The sequence below is a fragment of the Struthio camelus genome, chromosome 5 (assembly GCF_040807025.1).
Source record: "Struthio camelus isolate bStrCam1 chromosome 5, bStrCam1.hap1, whole genome shotgun sequence".
Classification (NCBI taxonomy): domain Eukaryota; kingdom Metazoa; phylum Chordata; class Aves; order Struthioniformes; family Struthionidae; genus Struthio; species Struthio camelus.
The window spans coordinates 29,577,894-29,595,204 of NC_090946.1; the positions used below are offsets into that span (position 1 = coordinate 29,577,894).

The 17,311-nt window shown below is 39.8% G+C and overlaps 1 protein-coding gene and 1 long non-coding RNA gene across 5 annotated transcripts in view; one reads left to right on the forward strand and one right to left on the reverse strand.

Annotated features, from left to right (window-relative positions):
• Positions 1–17,311, forward strand: part of LOC138067452 (uncharacterized) — a 162,007-nt gene that overhangs the window by 108,161 nt on the left and 36,535 nt on the right. The window lies entirely within an intron of this gene.
• The window catches only part of BBOX1 (gamma-butyrobetaine hydroxylase 1), a 104,450-nt gene that overhangs the window by 79,914 nt on the left and 7,225 nt on the right, over positions 1–17,311 (reverse strand). For 2 of the 4 annotated variants that reach the window (XM_068945310.1, XM_068945309.1), the window contains 2 exons: positions 16,320–16,759; positions 14,497–14,611 (listed from right to left, as the gene is read on the reverse strand). In XM_068945310.1, coding sequence (XP_068801411.1) covers positions 14,497–14,611; positions 16,320–16,709 — 505 coding nt within the window. In that variant the 5' untranslated portion in view covers positions 16,710–16,759. Of the gene's footprint in view, positions 1–14,496; positions 14,612–16,319; positions 16,760–16,897; positions 17,027–17,120; positions 17,172–17,311 lie in introns of all 4 variants that reach the window. The other 2 variants (XM_068945311.1, XM_068945312.1) reach the window with 2 other exon arrangements.

Genomic DNA, 17,311 nt, shown 5'->3' on the forward strand with positions numbered 1-17,311 from the left:
GGCCCAATCGCTGACCTCAGGTGACCCCACCACTGTCCCCTGAGGGGGACTTTGACCTCTAGTAACCCCCAGGCCCAATCGCTGACCTCAGGTGACCCCCCCCACCGCTGTCCCCTGAGGGGGACTTTGACCTCTAGTAACCCCCAGGCCCAATCGCTGACCTCAGGTGACCCCACCGCTGTCCCCTGAGGGGGACTTTGACCTCTAGTAACCCCCAGGCCCAATCGCTGACCTCAGGTGACCCCCCACCGCTGTCCCCTGAGGGGGACTTTGACCTCTAGTAACCCCCAGGCCTAATCGGTGACCTCAGGTGACCCCACCGCTGTCCCCTGAGGGGGACTTTGACCTCTAGTAACCCCCAGGCCCAATCGCTGACCTCAGGTGACCCCCCCCACAAAAACACACACCGCTGTCCCCTGAGAGGGACTTTGACCTCTAGTAACCCCCAGGCCCAATCGCTGACCTCAGGTGACCCCCCCCACCGCTGTCCCCTGAGAGGGACTTTGACCCAGGCCTAATCGGTGATGTCAGATAACCTCAGATAAGTAGGCTTCATGTTTGACCTCGTGGATCACCTTGATCATCTTCTAGAGGTCACTAAGAAGGCTTCAGCTTTCCTAGTTGTCAATTTCCAGTACTGGCTTTTGCTCCAGGGTCACCTGTGTTCATCTATTCACCCTTCGGGTTGCCAGAGGTAAACTTTAAATTCCTGCTATATTCTGTTTTCTGATGCCTTCTCCCTCGTTATTACTCATAATGAAGCATTCATCATTTAATATCTTCATTCTTTCTAATGCCAGCAAGGATGGTGTCTTTTTCCGCATATAGAGCTTACAAGCAAACATTCAAAATGTGCAGCCATGCACCAATAAGGAGCAGGACTTGCAACCTACTCTAAAATTGTGCAGACTGAATTGTCCACCTCCAGCTGTGCTGGGAGATGTTCCCATAATGTAGGCTATAACAGGCCTAAAGGCCACAGGAGCTGTGGTCCTTTCTACTTCTAAACCTTTTACAAGGTCTGTGCACCTGAGACTTGAATCATCACGTTTCCACTTAGAGTAAAAGCACTCTAACATACTCTTGAAGACAATTCTCTGTGATTTTTTTCCATTGGAAAAATGCAAGGCAATCATGTGCAGAAACATAGCAGTACCATCTGATTTAGACCTTTACATATAGCTCACAGAACAGGATTATTGGAAGTGATTGGCCTTGTCCCATCTTTTCTTTCACTGAAAAAGCATCAATTTTGGTGTAAAACTGGCCACTGCTAAGTATGTGCAAAAGTTGTATCTGTACCATGATGAAGGATAATATGGCCATGTCTAAAGGAGGTTTCAATAAGAGATGTAAATTGTGCCCAGGAGACACAAAACTTTTTCCTTGCCAGGACTAATTTTTAACTCTTACCAAAAGGTTGCTCATTCTGAAACTAAGGCCACTTTATTTTAATGGCCAAAGAAAGACGTATCTAGGCAGGAATTAAAGTTATGACTCTCTGCATAGATAACTGCCAAGTGGTTCTGACACTGCAATGGAGATATCCAGGATGTCCTCAGTGGCTAATAATGGGTTTTTCCTCCTTCACCTTTCCATAGCGAGATCCCGAGTCTTACACAGACTCCAAAATGTGCTTCAGACAGATGGAATATATTAGGTTAAAAGGTTTTACAGTTGAGATTTCTGGTACAGCTCCATGAAGAAGCCTGCACAATAATGTGGGGCCAGTGTTTTCAGTTTCCCTCTTTCATGTATATTAAACATTTCTCATCATAAAGTACAGCTGGTGAAAGTATCTATTACTAAAGCTGCCTAGCACTTCTCTTTATAACAATTGGTTTCACTGGCTTATAACTTGCTAAACTTGGACCATTTGGGCTGAAGTTTTCCATGATAACATCTAAAGGCTGATATTTTGGGAGAGCTTCAACAGCAACAAAAATGGTCCAAAAGCCTAGACCAATGAAAAATAAGTAGTGTAGCCAAGTCACATTTTTTATGTCAGCTTAGATGAGAAATTTTAGTGCTTTCATTCTTTCAAGTGTCAATTTTGGCAAGTTTTTCAGGTATTAGGGATGTACATTTGCCATTCCTGTGAAACTAGTGAAATTTGGCCAAGCTTTATATCTTTGGAAAATACTGGCTTGCAGATGCTCCATAGACATTTTTCAGTTTGGCAGCTAAACTGTAAAAACTTTCCTGCTACATTGAACATGTGCCAGACCTTCAGCAAGGGATATAGCAGGACCACTGCAAAGCACAGATGAGGAAAGTAATTTCAACATAAGATCAGCGGACTCACATGAAACAAGGCTAAATATAGCATGATCTATGTGCTTCAGAAATTGTGTAATTATAACCTTGAACATCCATTTCACTGGGACTTTCTTAACTGTCATTTTCAGTTTATTATAAAGCTGAGAGATACAATAATAGTACGGCTGCTCTTCTGTAAGTGAAAGGAGGCTTCCCTGACTTCCACAAACTGAAATACAGTTGAGGAACAGCTCAATATATATGCCTTCTGTTTTTTCCACATACAATTTTGTGCAAACTCAAATCATGATCATATCAGTAACATACAAGAGATTTAGAAAAAGCTACTGATAGTCTCATTTTGCCATATGGGGAAGCTACAGGAAGAATCCACATACTGCAAGAAGAATCTCTTTGTTAACTATCTATTTAAAACTACTCCAGTCAAGTACTTCTAAAGATTTTTAGAGACATTCATCAAATCAAATTAATTTTCTGTGATGAAAGGCAGTGCTATAGCAGTTCACTGGAGGCAAAAACTAGGGTAAGAACTAAACCGTAGGACTCTGTCTTTACTATGCCCTCAATATTCCTATGCCAGGATTACTTTGTTAAAATAATCCAAGCCACTACCACTCCCATCCCCAACTAATCCTGCCAGGACCAATTTTGCTAGACAAAACTGAAACAGATAACACCTAAGTTTTAATGGCTCTCATGCATTTAGCCAAGAACTCAAGGAAATAGTAATGTAGACAGAAAGGGAAAAGACAGGAAATTAATCATGCAGCCCAAAGTAAAGCTTCTCAACAGGACATTTTTTGGATCCTGGCAGTTGTTGATGTAGTCACTTCAATTTAATTTGTCTGTACTACTGCCACAGCATACTGAACTCCACAATTGTGGGTAACACTTTTATTTTGTGCTTTACAATTACTAGTGGTTTTCTTCCAGCATGGGCAGAATTACAGAAAAGAACATTCTGAAGTACTGCACAGCATCTTTAGACTGCTGAACCCATTCTGGTCTTCTGTTTATTTATTTATTCCCATATGGTTACCAGCACACCTGAAAGAATGCTGCTACAGGCACTTAATAGTGATTGTATTGTTATAAATTGTAACTAACTTGTAAGAATTTTTTATAGATACTAAACTGAAATGATTACAAGTTTACAAGTGCAAGATCTAAGTTTTATTAAATGGCCTTGCTAGAAAGCATCATCTGTAACTGTTTTCTCCCTTTTAATTGCCCTATCACTTATCAATGCATATTTATAACATACAGATACAAAATACATATCATTAGCTATAACATAACATTGAAAGAGCTATTAATAATAAGTGGCCTAAGATTTCCCCAGAAATCTGTTTTTCTACTGTAAAACTCTCCTTTCAATTGCTTATAACTTCAGCTAAATTTAATCCTCTGGGCTGAATTCTTTATGCTGAATGTTTCCCTTATACTGAATTTATTTGGAGAAAAATAAGCCAAAGTGATCAACTGTTTCTGAGAACAAAAGTGAGCAAAAAAATACATTCTTTGCTCACATTTTAAAAAATCCAGCAATCTGCTGACAGACTTCATTTCCTCTAATTTGGTGACTGAGGCAAGGTCAGAAATATGCTCCAGCGAATTCTCTGACAACCCCCTTAAACTCATCACAATAAAAGTCTACGAAGAGGCTTCACACCAGAACTTTCTCCAGCTTCAAATCTGAAAGGGTCGTGACTGCTATGCTGCACACAGAGCCATTTCACTCTACAGGAGTTCACCTGTAGCTGCAGGGAGGGGTGGAGAGAGAGGAGAAAGAAAGAGGAGAGGAGCCCTTCCCCGGCTCTCCATTGCAGGCTCTCTCCAGAACCACACTGGAGGAAACCTGTGCTCTGAGACATGGGAACGACTCTCAGGGAGGAGCAAGATACACATTTAGCTGGGGAGAAACTCTGGGAAACTGCATGGGGAACTGGGTGGTGGCAAATAAGTGGGCCTGGAGACTGAACAAAAACTGCCATCGACTGCACTGGAAAATTGAGCCAAGCTGGGGGAACTGGGGTGCCACCTTGGCAACATGATTTAATAATTTAGTAACAGTACCCTGGAACTGGGAGCTGAAAGCAAAAGCCGAGCGGTCCAAAAAATGCTGAGGTTCTTCTAGCTTGTGAATTAGGGCCCAAGCAGAATAATCAGATCTCAAATCTCTCTTTTTTTCCCCTCTTTTGTACATGCAGCCAGAAAGAAAAACAGTTGGCACGTGTTGCACTGAAGCATGTTCAGCAAAATCTCCCATTATTCTGTGGTTAATGCATCCTGTCCAGGGAACAACATAATTTATTTTCTGAGCTACCTGGCTTACTAGTGAATAGGGAAGAAACTGCTGAATGGAGGAATCAGATCTAAGACGGCAGAGCCATCAAATATGGACCTCTTTTGCTCTATGCTTTGACCTATCTACTACCAGCCACTAGATGGATCGTCGGCCTGGCAGAGTTCAACAACTCCCATGTTTTGAAACATTTACTAGTATGTCTTCATCTGCATTACCCTAAATGTTCAGATAGTGTCTTAAATGCTAATTCATAGGCAAGTTATGACAGGAAAAAAAAACATTTTGTAACTAAAAAGCAAGCATATATTACATAGAAGCCTTTAGAAATCACCCATGACAACACTCTGTTCACTTTACTGACTTCAGCTGGGATGGCTCTGCTGATTACACAAGCAAAAGAACTCTGGCAATTCACATTCCCAAGGGGCTTTGATACTACCTTGGGTTTTTATAGATTTCAGATCGGGGCGGGGGGAGGTATTAATAATTTCACACATTAATGTGCTGAACAAGGAAATGAGCTGTATTTCGGTCACTTGATTTGAAAATCAGGGTCAATGACATTATATAAATGACCATATAGACAGATACAACTGGCCACATGCCTGCCATTCTAGGTTACTGGACTTCCCAGGAATGGATGTGGGGCAATTTCTCTCTTCTATACAAGAAAGACTTATTTCTGATTTATATCACCTGAATACAAACCGTCCTACCTCCTTGATCTCTTCTCACTTTCACTTGAATGTCTCATCAGTCTGCCATTAGAATACTAGTTTGTATGCTCATGCACACAAACATACACGCACACGCGCACACGCTCTCTCATACCAGAGATGTTGCACGGTAATAGGTAAAAAAGACAAAGATGCTATTTCTTACTTTTACTTTTAGATCGATTCTTCTAGTTTTTCCAGAAATCTCTTAACATGAAAGAGTGTTATAGTTAAGCTTGTTCTTAAATGTTGAATCAAGAGCCCCTATTCTTATAACTAGGTGAGAACTCTCAGCTGTAATGGATTTCCTTTCATTTTAAGTCTTTTAAGCCTGAAGCTGATTATTTGTTAGAAAGGGCACAATAAAGCAGAAGATTTATAATATTTCAAAGAAAAATTATTTTGTTTAAATCATATCTAACTTACCTGCTATCTTAGCTAACATTCAGTTAACCTACCCAATTAATCATAGAGATAATATAGATACTAAAAGTGAGACCAAAAGTGTTTGGAAAATACAGACTGCATCATTTATAAACACCCACGTTTTGCTTTATTCCATTGCCCCCTCAGCAGACATACCAATACAAACTTACCTTTTTTTTTTTTCTTTTTGGCCACGTGTGACTCCAGGGCTGCAATGAGCAGACTCTTACATTAGCATAAAGCAAGTAACTTCCAGAATCAGACTTCTGAATGCTACCTGGCAAGTGAGGGATGCTACTACAACTCAAAAGGATTTAAAGGGTAAGGTTTTTCTCTCTCTCTAGATACAGGTAGCAAGTATAAACTAAAATGAGCTGAGGAAAGACTGAACTGAGACATGACGTAGTTATAATTGTCAATAGTTGCAAAGTCTGCAAATTTCCAGTCACTACTATTCCTTATTTCTCTGGCTAAGGCTACCTTAAAGACTGCCCAAGAAACACAACGCATATATCCAAATATAAGCTACCTACACAGACTGCCTTCTGTACTTTAACCTATGTTTCAATGAAGATGCAGGACGATTGACAAGGACCTCAGTATCATGAAATGTTCACAAAATGAAAAAAGGGCAATCCTTGAGGCGAGATAAAATCTCACCTCATTAAATTCCTTAGTGAGACCACTCCACTGCCTCCTACTCACTGCTCCAGTGTGTTTTACTCATAATACATTCCTTCACACATTCGTGTGATGGGGGAAGGACTAAAATATGAATGTTTTCCTTCTTCTCTATTAGAAGTTATTGAATTAAAAAAGCTTTTAGTACGCTAAGTGAGCTGCCAAAAATATTCTTTGAAAGACAAACTTCAGTTTCAATGTTGGTGCAGGTAAATAACCATGTGAAAACTAATGGAATATTTCAGTTCAAATTCTTTCTTCTTAACTGTTCTTATGGTCTTGCTAAAAAATATTTTCCTAGTCTTCTTTACATAAAAAAAGGTTTAGAGTTTTATTCCAAGGAATATACCAAGAGATTTTTCCCCACCTTGGGAAATACATCCATGCACCTGGCATTTAACTGCAGTTTCAAGAGCCCCAGGCTCCTTGGAGTGCCTAAACCTTCAAGTACTCTTGTTGAAATTTCTGATTCTCACCGTGCTCACCAGAAGTTGTGCCTAAGAGAGGATGTCCCTTTTGCAGTCAATGGCTGTGGTGTTGGGGGTTTTGGCTTTTGTTGCAATCAATTGCTTTTCCAGAAGCCAAGCATCAAGACAAATAGCTCCTAGGTTTAGGGAGCTATAAACCAGCTAAGAGCTGCAGCAGCAGAGAAGCGAGACTTACTTTGCCCATGTGCAGAGTGGACTTGCACATTCTCTGTAGATTTAATGGGTCAGCCAAACCATGCCATGACAGCACAAACTAGTTCAAGTTCAGCATACCCCTCTGGAACTGTCTTTGATCTCTATAGAACAAATCTGCCGACCCGATCCTTGCAGCTAAACAGTGGAAAACAGCCTAGGAACAACAACTCATTTGGTCTTCCTCCCTACCAGACCACTACAGTGAAGTCGGTCATCAGACTCATGTTTTCAACTACATGGAGGTGAAGGAGACAAAAACAAAACACAAAATGCTTCTACAAATAATCTGCAAGAGAAATCTTTTCTCTGTGTAGACATAGTCAGTAACGTGAATCCCACCCAGGCACTAGGAATTTATCCTTTTCCAGGCCCTGCAGTGCATTCAGGAGTCAAAACTGCCCACTGGCTGAGCAGATGCTTAATCTTTATAGTACCACTATGACGAGGAAATTGCAAAATTTCAAGAAAACCAGACTGTTCACTGTTACTCAGCAGGCAGATACTAAAACTGAGAAATGGTTCAAGTAAAGCATCCTCTTAGGCACTTTGTGATGTTTAGCTAATTTGTGTTTAAAAATAGATTGGGAGTGCCAAATACAGTTAAATCTTGCCCTGGATAGGCTATACACTGACCGTGAGGTTTCCATTTCCTCAAATGATTATACTTTCAGTGACAAGTGCAGCCAGTGTCCTTAGTGGTTTTTTTTTTTATTTATTTTGAAAGGCACAGGCCAGTACGTGAATGCTTACAGACTGCATGTTATAAATCCTACCTTATGCTTCAGAGAAGAAGGGCTACCAGATCCCAGTCCTCCAGTGGCATACTGACGCAGCCAAGAGCTTGGTCTGTCAGCTACTGCAGGAATAACCTTTCTCCCCTGACATTTCCAAGTGTACTCTGTAATGACACTGTGATAAACATGCCAGCAGCTGAAAATGCATTGTGTACAGTTCCAACTATTACTAATCCTTGGGAAACGTATGGAAGGCAGCAGCAGTTGGTATCTGGGAGGAAAGAAATCTAGTGCACCTTTTAAAGTTATTGCTATGAAAAACTTCACCCCACTTTATGACTTAAAATCTTCTTTTTAATTTGGAATTGTTTACAGTTTGTCTCAGTTCAATTTTTTTCTCATTCTAAATAGCATTAAGAAAACCTGTTCACATGTATGCACATGCATTTGTATAAGTGAAGTGCCTATCCTGCACATGGAAAACAACTGTTCTCTCTCTCTCTCTCGCAGCAGCATTTGATTTCTTAGATGTTTCTAGACCACTAATCATTTTCAGTGCTCTCCAAGGAGCACTGTGCAGTCTTGCTTGATGCGGGGTGCCAAGGGATCATATACTCCTATGGAATTCTCCCTGCATCAAACAGAGTGGCAGGATGACCTCACCCGCATTGCAGGCTACATTTTTCTTTGGACTTGAACAATTTTTGCCCTGATCGCAAACCAATCTGCCAGTGTAGACCCATGTGCAGTCTGTGAAGAGTATCAACTCCATCAACCTTTTCTGCAAAATTGCCACCCAGATGGTTATTTCCCTACCTTGTACTCACACGTTTGCCTAGCCTCACAGTTACAGTCTTACAGTTGACCCTGTCGAATGGTATCATACTTTCCTCAGGCTGGAAGGCCTCATTTTCCCAATATGTAAAACTCTGGTGTACCCATATCTTTAGTACAGTAGGCATTTCCCAGTCTCTGCAGCTCAAGGCCAAAGTGAAGATAGAGAATGGCAGCTAACATGATTAAGGAGATGAAGCAGCTGCAACGAGAGACCAGAAAGGTTGGGACTTCTCAATTTGAAGAGGAGAAGGCTGAGGGGAAATATAAACCCTGAAGATCATGAAGGGAGTGCATAAGGTGAATGCTGAACTTTTATTCACATGGGCACACAATATTAGAAGAAACTCTTTGAAATACATAAGGGCTTTACTTTCTTGTCTCCCTAGCTGTCTCTCTAAACAGAGTTCTGGATTGTGCAGCCAGGAAGCTGTGGAGCAAATAACACGCTCAAAAAAGGGATTAGACAAATTCATGGACAATAGCTCTAAAACAGATACTACAGGAAAAAGGCAGGAGTGTACACACTATCATCCCTGATGCAATGACTGAGGACATTGAAGAAATACAAAGGGAATGGACTGCAGGGAGCAGCTTGGCTCCCATGCTTTTCCTACGCTACTACTGGACACTAAAGCAGTGGGCTTGAGGAACTATTGGTCCAACCCAGTAAAGCTTTCCTTTATGTCCTTACCATTTCTCCTGCTTGTTAAGGTCATTTAGCATTCTAATCCTGGTCCTTCAGTGCTCTGATAGTCCACCCCTGGTTGGGGTCATCTCCAAATTCAATGTGACTATTCTACTCCATCATAGTCACTGATGAAAATAAGGAATACTATTGCATAAAGTACACACTTTGGAAGAACTTCTCTAGACGTATCATTCTGAACTGATGGGAAACCTTATTAGAGCTACTCTTTGAATATTGCTTTCCACCACTTCCCTGCAATTCTTACTACATATTTTACCTATGCCCATTTCCCTAGAACATTCACGAAAATTTCATGCATGACAGTGTCAAATACTGCACTTTAATAATATGAATCTGACCACTGCATATAATATTTAAATATGCCAAAGAAAATTATGAAAAGCAATCGAAGAACAAACTTGCATAGTTAGAGCACAAACCAAACCACGGCCTTTATAGTACTGAATAAAGCTTTCCAAATATTAGAAAGCCATTGTCTCCATGAACAAAAAGAAGTAGAAAAAATTTTTAGAGCCATGCCTAAAATCAAGAGTCATATACAGCAACAAAGACATCCAAAATGGGGCCTAACTTGCAGGATTTAAACATCAGCTCAAGGCTGTGTGCACAATAAATGTTTCTACTATTGGCAAAGGAGAAACTGGCTGACCATCATACTGGCTTTCTACAGTTGACTAGTGGACAATTAATTATACCAGATGCATTTGATAAGTACCACAGAGTGGCTTGTCTGGAGGCTTCTTCATAGTTTCAGCACAGATCTTTCCACAGCCTTTTTAATCTTTTATGCTTTACATATTTATTATTATTAATAATAATTGCTTTTTCAGAGAGATATTAGGGTTTAATTCTAACTTACTGATTCCAGTATTAGTCCTTCCAGTAGCTGCAATAGGGCTGGAGTCTAATTTCTAACACTTACGCCTGATACATGCACAAACTACTTTTAATCGATGCATTTTTGCATGAACTGCAGTGAAGGACTTCCTCTCCTGACTGGTCCCAGAGACCATCACAGCAAGGTAAGTATAAGAGCAGTAGTTTCAGCAAGAGAGAGACAAAGAATAGGTCAATATTGAAAAAGCAATATTTATAAAGATTTCCTCCTCAGCCCCACGTGAAAAGGTTGTATGTTCTCCAGTATTTACATTCTGACAAATTAGCTGCTCCAGAATTGTGAAAAGGACAGGAAAGCCTAAATAATAAAACCAAAACAGATGCTGTGATGCTAAGATATTTAAGGTCTTTCAGTAAACAATATTTCAAAATATGGCTCTATATAAAGGTCTGATATAAAATGGTGTGCCACACAAAGCATGTTGTTCACCCATTTCTGAACAACAGGGATGTTATTCCCTCCTTTATCCACAAAACTCCCTACAGCTAGAGACGCTGTCAAGAAACTATTCTAAACAGGGACCGTACTCTTTGCCAGAATTTCCTTGTGGTAGTTGATCCCATTCATGTTCTTCGTTACTTTATCATGTCAGCACAGCACATTTTTTTCCACTACTTGACGACAGCTAACATATTTTCCATTGTACTATAGTAGAAATAAATGAAATTACGTTCTAAAAACTGGGTGGGTGGGAAAGGCAGCTAGGAATGAGACCTTAGCACTTGGCAGTCTTGGTTCTCATTTTCACAACAGAGTTGCAATTGTCAGGTGAAAAAGCTCTCTCTTTACAAATGTAGCTGCACACTTCATCAGGGATAAAAACAAAGGTCTTGTACAACTCATTTTTGTCTTTACTGGCCCGTTACATTGTGACTAATAAAACCTCAGAGCTACCTGTTTTTCAAAATGGGAAGAAAGAACTGCTTTGGATAGAATCAGTCCATCACTGCATCCATCCATCACTCTGTTTTCAACAGAGTAACTTGGAAAAAAACAAATGAATCACAATTTGTGCTCATACCAATTTAGCCACAAAAACCCACCTATGCTACTGTTTGCAGGAAAGCAGAAGAGAGCCTCTGCCCAGTTCCTACAGACACTGTGCAAGCACCAACAACACACTTGGAATTATTCAGCATTTACATACACATGATGTTCTACAGTGGGTACTAAGAGGCAGCTTAAAATCTTTTACTGGGGGATAAATGAAACAGCTCTCCTCCTCTTTCATTCATGTGCTTGTTTTCTGAGTAAAGCAACTGAAATTAATTTTTTAAAAATGTATTTAGTACTCTAAAAATGCCTGGATAGGAAAACTGGGAACTTTTTAGATTTTAAATACTGCATTTACTCAGGGTTTTTTTCCCCTCCCTCCATTTTAGACCCTCAGTAATATCCACTAAATGAAAAGTAATAGGCAGTTAGCTGGAGGCATGTGGTGTAATAATCTCAAAAAAATTAATTTTCTTTTATAAAAATAGTGTAAACAAACAAACAAGCAAGTAACCTAGCAGACATCTGTTTCTAACATCCTTTCCCAATAGACAGTAACTTTACATCCTTGATGAAAATGCAGTTCAGAAATAATTGGTGCAAGAGTTTCCTGGAACAGGGAGTTACTTTCAGAAAAAGCTTCCAAAGAAAATTCTGACTTTTTCCCAGAGAAGTTGAAAATGCAAAATGGTTATTGGAACTGATCTGCAATGAAGCTAATGACAGGCAAATATTTCACTCAAATAATTGCCATCAACTGCAAAATACTTAAAAGTCTTGTAGGAAAGCATGCATCACTGTTTTGGAAAACATATTTTATGCATGTCTGATTTGTGTGAGCACCACCACCTGACACATGCATACACTTTAGAGGACTGTATATACCAACTCCTATATTTAGATAATACTTAAAGCTTCAAGACCTAACCATGGGCACTGCAGACACACAGTGCACAAGCTTGCCTACAAGCAGCTGCATTTATGTTTTTCAAAAAGTGTGACTTACTCTGCTAGCAACTCAGCTCTCTAATTGCCCACGCCATAGATCACTGTAGCAAAGCAACTAATGGCCAGCTGAAATACTGAAATTAAAGCTCTGGAAGGTTGCACTGTTATGATCTGCATGACAAAATAAACAAGAACTGAAAAACAAAGCACTGAGCTGCAGTGCCTGTGACAAAGGACACCCTCTGGTTTGGATTGTCTGTATTAGTGCATGTTTCCTCCTGCAGCTCAGAACTCACAGCTACATCACACACAGGCCAAAGAGCAAATACAAAAAGAGATCTCAGGCAATACCTTTGAGACACCAGAACTGGAGAAGTAGCAAATGGCTGTTTTGCTGCTCTTTTGGAAGAATCCTGTAAGCTGGGCTGAAAAGAGCCTTACTGTACATAAATAGTGGGCTTTGCACACCACACTGGTAAGAGCTGACACTGTGTTTAAAGGGGGAATTTGTCATACTGACAGAGTTACTAGTTACTTGCATCATACAGTAAAAATCTGATCTGCTCTTTTTTTCTGGCTTGACACGTCTGACACCTAACTTTTGGAATCAGAAATTAAGACAAAAAATTATCACAGAAGAAACGGCAAATGTCCAACATCAAAAGCAAATAACTGCTTGTAACAATAAATAAATAAAAAGCTGTAGCTGCAATGTCAGCTGTGAAGGTTAACCTCGAACTACAGCATGCTGGTGGGCTTGCTCTGATTTTTGTTCAACCAGTACACAGGCCTGGGGTTTCTTGTCACCATCTGTAACACTATACTGCTGAGACATGATTCTCTATTTAAGAGCACATAATTTGCACTGGTGTAACTCCACTGACTAGAAGGAAGCTAATTCTAAACTTACCTTAAACACAATGAGAAACAGGTTTTAAACTTCTAGCAAGCAAACTCACATGATTTATAATTGCAGCCTTTTTTCCAAATGGAATCTGAGAAAAGCTAGAAGAAGCTATCTATTATAACCAGCCATCTCTTTTCCGGGAATATGAGAAAGAGCTGAATGAACAAAGCCAAAGTTAGTGCAGGCACTTATTTAGTGTAAATTTCACACACACATTTCCTCACATCAATCATGGAAAACAGAATTTGCAAAGCATTGCCCAGAGAATAAAAACATATCTTTACTGTACATTTTATTTGTACTGTTTCATTAGAGAAGAGTAGTAGCAGAGGGGAAAACTGGCCTCCAAAACAAGCATTATATTTAGGTGTTGAGAGTAAGCACTGTGTAAATGCGTGCATGTGAAGGCAAATCACATCCAGTTAGATTTCATGATGGGACAAAACAGAAGCAATACTAAAACTTCAGTTATTGATACCTTTGCTAATATACACAACTAGAGATCTAGCCTGACTTGTCTGGGCATTAAATAGAGCCACAGTCAATTTACATCGATTCCCCCACAAAGGCTAAAAAAGTCTTGCTAGCTTCCACAATGTCTTTACTTTTCCAAATACTCACAATATGAAGGATTGCCAAAGAAAGAAGAAATGATAACATGCATCTATGTATCATGACAAACCTTATGTTCTTACAATCATTTCCTGAAAGGGTAAGCCATTTGTAGTGCAAAAAAAGTGAACAATGTTACACTGCAAGTTGCGCAAAGTGCTTCATTATCTGAAGATAAAGTCAACTACTGCAGTAAATATTAGATGCAGAGCAAACACAGCCTGAACTTCAGCACAAAATACTGGTATGCTACACAGTCACTTTTTAGCAGAAGGCCAGGAAAAGGAAAGAACAGCTTCATTTCAATTAAAACTCTCTTGCAATTCTATCTAAATAACCTCTCTAAAAATAAATTTAAATAATGTAAACAACACACACATTTGCTTTTTCACACAGGCCAAAGGAGTCTGTACGCTGGTCCACAAGCCTCACTCTTCAGACCTACTAACTTTTTCTGGGGGTAAATGGCTTTAGGGAAACTAAATACAGCCCAAACAGCTGAACGCTTCTCAGTCTGCAAATGGCCCAGGACAGAGCAGTCAACAGTGACTGCTCTTTGCCTACGCTCCACAGGTTAGAAGAAGGAAAAGGACAAAGGTGCGAGCCTGTTTTGTGTGCACAGCCGGGCACTGAGCTGCCAAGAGTGGTTTCTGCTGCTCCAGTTTGCTAGACTTCATTCTCATGCAAGGATTTCTAAATAGGACTGTCAATGTCAGACCACCGGAACTTGAAACCCGCACGACAGATTTGGTTTTAAATCCCACCTGGTAAAAATAAATCTTTTCGCATTTCTGCTCTGGCTTCTTCAGAGAAACATCGTTTTTTCAACCAATCAGCTTCGTATTCGCTTGTGTGTTCATCTGGCCATGTAATAGATAACTTGCAACATAAAAACAGAAGATAATTAAGAATGAAAAATTAAAAAAGCCTTCATGTAAAAAAAACCCTTAGAAATTATAGAAAATGAAATATTTAAATTGCATAAGCACAGTTAAGCCTTCCCTGTAGCATAACTGCAAACAATTAATAATATCCAACCTGAATATCATCCAAATTGTGATACCTTTTACAAATGATCATTTTCACATGAACATATGACCCAATTTGCTGTCTTGGGCAGGCTGCTTTCACTGTGGGAGTTCGGCTTAGCAGAAAGTGTGGCATCACAGAACCTAGCACATATCGCTGAGGAGAGCACTACAACTCAGAGGACAGCAATAATATTTTTGCAAGCTATTTGTGTTTTGGAAAAAGGACAAGAAAAGACATGCAAAAGAGAAATGCCAGGGGATAGGTCTCTCTCCTGGTTTTGAAATCTTTTCCTCCTTTCAAATAAATAGAAAAATATATTTTTTTCCAATTCCTCAAGAAAAGGGAAGAAAGCATACCGTTTTGCTTGTCATGACCAGAATAACCCCCTGCAGCCTGCCCAATTGAATTCTCAAGTCTGCTGTGAGGGTATCGATTCTCATTTCACATACTTCTGGTCATTCATATTATGGTAAAACAGCAATATTAGTTTAGGATTAGTGCTGTGCTTATGCCAATGCCTGAGTACAAACGGAAGCAGACAACCCCTCTAGCAACAAACTTAATAATACATTTCCCAAAGTATGAATTTAGACAGTATAGATTTTGGTAACGGACAATCAACTTGGGAGCTCAGAATTCCTAAATATGCATTCTTACCCTCTGAAGGAGTCATGCTCTTGCACCAGTCAGCTTGTGCAAACTCTCTGCAGCTGAGCTACCTCAGCTGCACAAGGGCTGACTGCTGTACCTTTAAGATGTTTTAGACCTCTTTAACTCTAAAATGATGGATGTGGGTTTGCATTAGCAGGGGAGCCATGTACTGCTTTTAGATAAACCCATAAAATTTGAACAATAAATCAGGTTTCCATACAGGACAGGAAAGATTAAAATTTGTATAAAGGCAAGTTCCTGTCCTGTCTTGCCCAGTAACCTCCCCTCTTTCGAGAGTAGATTTTAAAATAGATATATATATATACACACACATATGTATGTATATACACATATATACATATTAGGCTGATTCCAAGCATTGGGTTCAACTCTGGTTTGAGTGCTTGCTCTAATAAGATTAAGTAGAAGTCTTTTACAGATTGGAAGATGAAGCATCAGCTAATAAACTGACATTTCCTTTATGGATTAAGATCATCTTCACTTTGCCCTTTGCCCTTCTGATTTGAGAGACATTTACTTATAGAATATGGAGAAAAAGACATACGTCAAAGTGAAATTAAGTGTGTGGAATGCCTATTTTTTTTCTTTCTTTTATCTCCTGGTGATGAAGAAATGTACACCAGAATTAAAAAAAGCACAGTTATATTCTAAACACCGAAGGTGCTTAGTGCATGACATTCATGAAATGAAGTTTCATATAAAGGTGAGAAGATCTGAATTCCTCAAATTACAATTACTCCTAAAAGGTTGGCAAATACACAGTAGGATTTAATGGATCAAGGAGTTATGATTACAATATGTCTTGGGGTTGTCTCTAATTTACAGATTAACAAGTACCGTTAAACAAGTTTCACATAAAGCAAAACTAGTTTGTATTAAATACCTTATTTCCAGCTGTCAAAGTGGCATCCTTTACCACAATGTTAACATCCAGGTCCTCGAAAACCAATTTGCGTGCTTTGGCAGAGTGCAAGAAGCAGTCAGGGCATTGGCAGTTGTCTCTCAGCCAGACGCAAGGAAAACGGCTCTCGCTTCCATCCTCCCAGTGAACACAGACAAAATGATTTTCATCCAAAGCTTCCACTTTCTGTATTTTTGCTTTCATGTTGAGAGGCTGAGCTGTATGGCCCACTCGAGCAGCACGCTGCCAGCAACGCCGAGGGAAAGCGGCCCCCGTGACTGTACTCCTGCCCTTTTGTACTTGAAGCAGAGAGCAAGCACAGGCTTGTCGGACTTTGGCCCTTAGCAGGAGGGTAGCCACTACCATCCTCATTTTGACTTCTCTAATAAAATCCGCAGAGGAAGAATGTTTTTGTGGAGTTCCTGAAACACCATGAAGAGCAGTTTATTACCAAAGAAACAGACACGACAGAAAGACAATTTGAAGATCAATCTACCCCGCTTCTCCCCATTTCTTCTTCTTACCTAAACCTTTAGAAATATTGATTATCTGTTGCTTACTTTTTTTGAGGTACAGAGGGTATATTCGGACCCATACATTCAAAAGTCCGTTCAAGAGTCCTGCAGATTAGCAGAGCTTCAATGTGATTCATCATCTTGGTCTTCTTTTAATTTGCAGTTAGTGCAATGCTTTTTGATAAATGGTTTCATTATAGACACCTCAAGATGAGTTCCACAAATCAGAAGTAGGCAATACTACCAATCATGTTTAAAATACCCATACCTCAATTCCTGCAGTGGATACTACTGAAAAGAGATCACAGAATCCATTTCCCTGCAAGGAAAAGCTTTGTTAACAAGAATTCAGCTACAGGCACAGAGTTTGGTGAAAGCTCATTTCTCCTTCCACAGACAGACTACTTTCTATATCTGCTATTATATTTAAAGCTAGCTGAAGTAACTGTATACTCTACT